Source organism: Cyprinodon variegatus, unplaced genomic scaffold (assembly GCF_000732505.1).
Source record: "Cyprinodon variegatus isolate N-32 unplaced genomic scaffold, C_variegatus-1.0 Scaffold1038, whole genome shotgun sequence".
Classification (NCBI taxonomy): domain Eukaryota; kingdom Metazoa; phylum Chordata; class Actinopteri; order Cyprinodontiformes; family Cyprinodontidae; genus Cyprinodon; species Cyprinodon variegatus.
The window spans coordinates 201,243-208,855 of record NW_015151491.1 but is presented as its reverse complement, the minus strand read 5'-3'; the positions used below and the strand labels follow the sequence as shown (position 1 = coordinate 208,855).

The 7,613-nt window shown below is 41.7% G+C and overlaps 1 protein-coding gene across 1 annotated transcript in view; it reads right to left on the bottom strand.

The window, feature by feature from the left end:
* ppl (periplakin) overlaps positions 1-7,613 on the bottom strand; it is a 19,910-nt gene that overhangs the window by 8,960 nt on the left and 3,337 nt on the right. The window contains exons 2-13 of the mRNA XM_015399685.1: positions 7,054-7,150; positions 5,987-6,141; positions 5,737-5,857; positions 4,002-4,127; positions 3,107-3,148; positions 2,858-3,019; positions 2,669-2,776; positions 1,357-1,452; positions 1,131-1,253; positions 898-1,044; positions 571-722; positions 364-473 (exon numbers count right to left, since the gene is read on the bottom strand). Of these exons, the coding sequence (XP_015255171.1) occupies positions 364-473; positions 571-722; positions 898-1,044; positions 1,131-1,253; positions 1,357-1,452; positions 2,669-2,776; positions 2,858-3,019; positions 3,107-3,148; positions 4,002-4,127; positions 5,737-5,857; positions 5,987-6,141; positions 7,054-7,150 (1,439 nt within the window). The remainder of the gene's footprint in view (positions 1-363; positions 474-570; positions 723-897; positions 1,045-1,130; positions 1,254-1,356; positions 1,453-2,668; positions 2,777-2,857; positions 3,020-3,106; positions 3,149-4,001; positions 4,128-5,736; positions 5,858-5,986; positions 6,142-7,053; positions 7,151-7,613) is intronic.

The window sequence follows — 7,613 nt, the reverse complement described above, 5'->3', positions numbered from 1 at the left end:
TTAGTTTCCGAAGGCTAAAAGAAAAATATTTTTTGGCTTCCAGAGGACTGGTGGGATTAAATGGGTTCCCTTCAGATTACCCCTTCGTGTTTCTTTCTTTACTTAAACAATCACAGAGATAAATTAGTGTAACTATAAAAAAGATAATTGTTTATTATTTAGTGGGTGGATCCATTAGTTATTACATATCAATTTGAGGTTGAATTGTTTGCTTCTAAAAGTGAATTTATGAACTTGAAGTCCCTAAATTGGTTACCAAACCAATATAGCTAAATAACTTATAATGTGCTACAGTTCACTGAGAAACTGATTTAGGTATTGACTCTGAACAGGAACATAAAGTGAGGATGACGCCTCCCGTACCTGTAGGTACTCCTGCTCCACTCTCCGTCTTCAGCACATCATGACGTTTCTGTAAAGTCGCTTTGCTGGACGCCAACTTCTGCTTGAGAGCCTTTTGCTGACTAGCCAGGCTGCAGGTATAAAATAGCAAATGCAGTTTAAGCTACAGTGGAATAAAACAAGCCCTGTTGTCCGACGGCAGAGCATTAAAGTCAGATGAACACTTACTTGTCAGAAATGGCCACAGCCTCTGGGTCAGTGGGAGGGATCATGAAGCAAACCCCTGGGGCAGTGATTTTACGTCCAGCTGCATCCTTAACATCCCATCTAGCTCCGTTGTTCCGCAGCAGGGTGTACCTTTCACCTCGCAAGATTTGCCCCTGGAATATGGAAAGAGGTTAACTTTTCTGGACTACATCCGCCATGTTCAGAGCTGGCCTCAGCAGGAGTTCTGGTTAAATCAGTAACTAGGTGACAGCTTCAACCGATCATGGGGAGAATTCATCAACCCTAAAACTGGAAGTGAAGTTTAAAAGGAATTTTTAATATACATACATCTTCGGAGTCAAACTCGCACAGAGCTTCGACTGGCAGCAACTTCTGGGGAGTTTCTCTCCTGTACTTCAGAGGCAAAACCTGCAGGCTCCGCTTCTGCAAAGCCTTAACCCGTTCATCAAAGTGATCCACAGCCTTAGATTGGTCCTGCTCAATAACAGGCAGATGAAAAATAACCATCTTATTATAGCAGAAATATTTGGTAATACAGCTTCTTTAGCAGTGATGCTCACATCAAGATCTGAGATCAGACTCTCCATCTGATAAACGTCTTTGAACTCCGGGTTGTACTTCTGGTTGACTTCTGTATCCAGCCGCTTCAGCAGATCTTGAGTGTCACGGGCATCCTTGTGGAACTGTACATGAACAGACGTCAACTCAGACATGATGATGTTTAATTTCATTGTGTTATTTTCCTTTGGGAATCTTTAAAGTGTCAGTTCTGTTCTTCTCTCTGACCTTGTGATATTCAGCCATTTGCTTGAGATGGTTTTCCTCACATATGAGCAGGTTCAGGTACTCTTTCCAGTCGGCATGTACGGCGTCCATATGAGCCTGACAACATCAAATCAAGCAATTTAAGAAACCAAGCTTTCTGACGAAAGGGGTAAAAAAAGATCAAATACAGCCTTTCCTTTTTTCTTCAGTAGTTCTGGTTTATGATGGGGTTATAAAATAAGACTATACTAGTAAAATCTAAGTATATCCTAACAAGGTGTCATATCAACCTTTCCCCTAATATGCACAGGCACCAGATGTTGTTGCAGGATCAAATCACAATCAGATGGGCCTGCCACCTAACCGTGGTGGAGGGGTTTGAGTTTTCCAATGATCCTAGGATCTATGCTGTCCGGGGATTTCATGCCAATAAAATGGTTACCCAAAGTAGACCAGTCCTAAGTGAGGGGCCAGAGAAAGTGCAGCCTAAAGACCCCATCTGATGAAAAACATTCATAGAAACATTGTTTCCTCGCCTGGACGTGGGTCACTGGGGCCTTGCTCTAGAGCAACGCCCCTGGAGATGGGAGAGGCTGGTGAGTGCCTGGTGGACAGGCTTCTACACATGGAGCCTGGCCAGCCACGGCCCGAAGAGGAAACATGAGTCTTGGGACTGGGTGTTGGGCTTCTAGATTGGCAGACCGGATGGTTGTCCCCCTATTCAAAAAGGGGGAATAGGTGGTGTGCTCCAACGACACAGGAATCACACTCCTAAGCCTATCTGATTAGATCTATTCAAGTGGATAAAAGGGATTCAGGTAGGGTATGATTTTTGTCCTGCACTGGACAAGCTCTACACCCTCAGCAGGATGCTAGAGTGTTCATGGGAGTGCGTTTTGGAATTGGAGAAGTCATTCAAGGGTATCTCTCAGGGTGTCCTGTTGGGATTACTCAGAAAGCATGGGGTATCGGTCTGTTGGATTCCCATATGACCAGTGTCAGAGCTTTGTTCACAGTAAGTAAGTCAAATTCATTTCGAATTTGAGTCGGACTCTGACAAGGTTGTCCTTTGGCGCAGATTCTGTTCATCACATTATGGACGGAATTTCTGGATCAATGCCTCTAAATCCACGGCCATCGTTTTGAGCCAGAAAAAGATAGAGCGCGTTCTCTAGGTTGGGGAAGATGTCCTGCCCCAGGTGAAGGAGTCCAAGTATCTTGGGGTCTTATTCAAAAATGGGGGAAGAATAGAGCAGGAAATTGATAGACAGATTGTCTTATTTCATTGTAGACATTAATATCAGATCAGTGCATAACTGCTTTTATTATCTACCTCGATAACATTTTTTCCGGGGTGTTGTGCATCAATCAGACTCTGTCCGTCATCATTCACTTTGGTGATGGTGGCCTCCTTGCTCTCCAGACATTTACTGATGAAGTTCTGTTGGGGGAGACAAACCGGATTCATGTACAGCTCTAATGGTTATAAATAGGGTGTGGCTCCATCCCCCCCCCCAGGTACCTCATACTGCCTTTGTCGGGCTGGGTAATCCAGGTTGGTGTCACTCCAGTCGTAGTTGAACCGCTCCTCTGCTTGCTGGTCCATCCAGAACAGTTCATTTGTGCACCGCTGCATGTAGTCCCGAAGGGTCAGAAGGTGGCGCTGACGAGCACTAGAGCTGGCCTTGTATAGAAAAGGGAAAATGCCTAAGTTGCTGAAAAACATGTCATTTTCTGTGTAATTAAGGAATATTTTGAGTGGATTTATTACCAGCAGTTTGTTGTATTTCGTCTGGAGGTCACTGAGGTATTCCTGCACCAATAAGACAAGAACATTAGAATAAAAAGGGAAAAAATTTACAACTTTTACTCACCACACAATATATGATCAAAGATTTGTCACATTTGTTAATAAAAAGAACATTTATTTTCACTTAAATTAATGTTGGATTAATTTATTCCTACAGTAGAGCTACTGAAGGCTCAATGTTGCTGTGATTTGCTCATCATGTGGAGAAATAAAAATAGTATAAATGTTAGTTAGAAGCTGTAATTTAAAGAACCTCTGAACATCATCTTAACACCAACAGACAATTGCTGCTTTTAATCAACACATTCTTTACTTTCTCAGCGCTATAATGATTGTCCTTGTGTGGTTTAATTTTACGTACTGGTACAGTCCTGGTTGGGGTTTTCTTCTGGAAAAGTTAAAACCCTGTTTGATTCTTTAGCAAAGTATATTTCATTTTTATTTAATTGCTTGAAAAACATTATTTTTCTGCTTAATGCCTTTTTTGTAGTGAATTTAAGGTTATAAATAGGCTATAACTTTTGGCTTACATCTACAGTAACTGATTTGCTAACTCAGATACTGCTCAGTGAAAGTAACTATAACTAGATATTTATATAAGTAACATTCTCAACACTTTACAGCCCCCCCCCCAACAAAAAAAAACAAAACTAATAACTAAATTAAAAAAAAAGAACATTAATTAATATAAGTGAAGCTTTTCTTTTGTGTGTGTGTTAGTGGTCCTATTTTATTTTTTTATCCAACTTGCTGTGATTCTGTTTTATTTTCCTGTATTTTAATCATGTAAAGCACTTTGCATTGTCTTTGTACTGAATTGTGCTTTACAAATAAATTTGCCTTGCCCTTGCCTTACCTTGTCTCCACCAGTAGAGATGTGAGGAGCCAGAGCTTCTACCTCACTGTGGAAGATGTTGTGTTCCTCCACCTCATTCTCCACAGTATTCAGGTCATTGCCATAGCCCTTGTTGTTCAGGTTTTCCTAGATAGAGAGACAGAAAGAAGACTCAGAAGGCTTAATATCCACCGGTCAGGTGGGAAGGTTGTTGGTTTAACTACAACTGAAATGCAGGTCCTCCATACCTTCCAGGAATAACCAATGCTTGTATAGTCGGTAACGCTTTTCTTTATAATACTTCAATAACCATGTAATAATATGTTAATAGATTAGCAAGTTACACTAAATTACTAGGTAACAACAAAACCAAAATTAAGGCATATAATTTCAAAGTAATTACAAGAGAGCAAATATTGTGATTGCATATTACTACGTAACAATGGAGAATTTTTTTGTGGGTAATTAGCATCAGGTTAACACACCACAGTTTATATTATTGCCCACTACCTACCAACGGATTACAAAGTGAATTGTAACTTATGATCAGCTAAGTACTGTGGTTCATAATTCAGATAGACAAGGTAAAGTCCGACTTCTTAAACTGATATTACCAAGTAATTAATTTTCAGTTCACCTACAGTAATAAATGAATGTGTTAATTATCCAGTAAAATGCAGTTAAATACTTGGCATATAACAGAAAACCAGACCTAGAATACAGCAAGCCAATCTTCTTAAGTAAACTCTTATTTATATGTAACTTGAGATGAAATTTAGTAAACTGCTGGTTAAATTTGATGAAATGTAATCATATGGAGGCAGAGATAGAGGGATGGATGGAGGGATTAAACTGTCCAAAGATATATTAAACCAAAACTCCAAAACCTAATGCTGCGTTCACACCGGACGCAGCAGGCGCAGCAGAAGCAGCGAGTTTACATGCAAAGTCAATGGTTTGCGCGCGTCAAGGTGCAGCAAAAGGTCCCGCAGTGCGCTTTGAGCAGCTGAAGCAGCGCGTCGGGCTCGTTTAAGCATCTGATGTGTGTGGCGCGCCGCAAACGCGCTGCTGCTCGAGATGGAAAAATTTTACTTTTGCTGCTCGACGCGCCGCGTCAACCAATCAGAGGAGCTCCTCTTGTTCGCTTTTATTATCCTGGTGCCTACAGATCGGATTATTTAGATAAAAAAAACAACTACCAGCTACCACGGTGAACCGCAAGGAGGCGACCCGGCCAGAGGCTGCTGTGGGCTGGGATCCTACTGTCGGCGCACTGCTGGTATGTGGGGGTCTGAGCGACTCCGACAGAAATAACATTGAAGGGCAGGATTGTAATCTGGATGAACTTACTGCACTGATGAAGTTTTCAGGTGTATTTGCCCACTTAAAAATATATTAAAACTACTTTATTCCCACTGATAACAGCAAATATAGCTGCAAGGCAAATAAAGGATATTGTAGCTCTGCCCAACGCGCGTCAGAGCCAGAGCAGCAAAGCTGCTTCAGCCGCGCGTCAGAACTAAACTGGTACAAGCAGCAAAAATGAAGCGATTTTGCTGCTCTTGCTGCGTCCGGTGTGAACGTAGCATAAGAAATGTTAAGGGAGGGTTTTACAGAATTGAACTAACACTAGTAGTGAGGATAAACCTTTTGCTGCATCTTTTCTGCGCCACTGTGTTTGTATCTGTTTGCTGCTTTATACTGAGAGTGAATCCTAAAGGTGTGAACAATTTATTCTCCCTTATCAATGTCTTACCATTTTCTCTTCCATGATGTTGCCCCAGTTAACGCTGGGCATCCCCTCCGTGCGGCTCAGGTGGTAGATTCGGTCGTGGTCCTCTTTCAGCTTATTCACTCTCTCTCGCAGCTGAATCATACTGAACACACAATAAACAGGTAACATAGGAAAATGAAAAGTCTGGCAGAGAAAAGGCAGGAATGCCCTGCAACACTAGGAGGAGTGTTTTGCTTCAGGAGGATGGTCAGTTTTAGTAAGAAGGACTCACTCTTGCTCTATCATCTCAGCCTGAGGATGCTGGAGGCGCTTGGCGTTGCGGGCATATCCATCCAGGTCATCAAGCAGCTTCAGAGAATCGAGGATTCTCCCGTTGGTGTCACCCTGGTACAGCGTCTGCTTCCCTTCATTGATCTTACTTACATCCTGTGAAAAAAGTGTGGAATACTGCTATGAGCTTCTACTCACCCTGTGTGGGTGTTCTTGTACCTCTCTTCTTGCATACAAGAATTTCCTGAGTGCATTGTTACAAAGAGTGTACAAAGAGTTGCTCAGGGGAAGCACAGGGCTTTCATAGAGATGTTACACCTCCATAAAATGCTAGTCATGCTGAATAGTTCTGGGCCTTTAGTGCCCACTCTGATTGTATATCTGATTGTCTGGAAATATGAATTCACTATGGCTGCTAACTTTCTGCACAATCCTACTCCTTCCAACATCTACTGCCTCTGAGCTTACACTGTGTTTTCACATCCCTCTATTTTCTGCTGTAATATCTGTCCACATTGTCTAGAGGTAGGCATAAATGCTTGCTAATTCTAGCAAGAACTCTTTATTATCTAGAGAGACATATCAGACCTAATCATACCTGTCTTTCAGATCAGAACGATTGTGTAAGGCCACTACGATCTCTGTGTAAGGGTGGGACTTCCCATGCTAATGGCTTGGATTGGTTAGCAAACATTGCCCCCCTGTGGTACTTGTATGTTACTATCACAAGCTGTTGAGGACTGCCCAGGAACATCGTTGGTTCTAATTATAGTCCCGGCCTGTATAAAAGTCCGGCCAGTATTTACCTCCGCCGACAGCGAGACCGGCCATTGTTAGAGTCCCAGCCGCTAATGGAATACAGGCCAATATTAGAGGATTTACGGTACTTCAGTTATGTTTCTTTTTCAGTTTTTACACTCAGCTTAGGAATTCAATCATAATAATAACAACCCCTAGAACTTTGGCTCCTGTCATGCGAATGCATGAAATACATGGATGATTTAAACAAGTAAATAAAGTGAGCAATGTATTTACCTTAAATTTAGATATACTTTCATAAAACTTTACCTTGTTGAGGTTCTGCTCAATATCATAGATGTTTTTCTCCACTTTATCAGCATCTCTCTGTAGCCTGTCAATGATTCCAGCCAGTTCTGTAGAGGTACTGGTGGGAAAAAAGAGAAATAAATTCAGCACAAGTTAGTTAATGATAGTAAACATTTGGATGCCTTGGTACAATTTTTAGACAAACATTTGGCCTTATTCTTTTCTTGAGAATAAGAATGAATAGGAATAGGAATGAAATTGTTTCTTTCAGACACAGGTTTCTCTGGTAACGATACACCAAGATGATGCAGCCAACTGAACCAGAAATAAGCTACGCTGCTTGATAGGTCCTCATGGTGAGTAAATGGCTCTAATTCCCCACCGATTTCACTACTGGCCAATGTTTTGATATTTTTAAACATATTGGCATCGATCCAAAGGGAAAATTGGGCTAATATTATGGATGGATGGATGGATGGATGGATGGATGGATGGATGGATGGTGGATGATGGATGGATGCATGGATGGATGGATGGATGGATGGATGGATGATGGATGGATGGATGGATGGTTGGGTTTG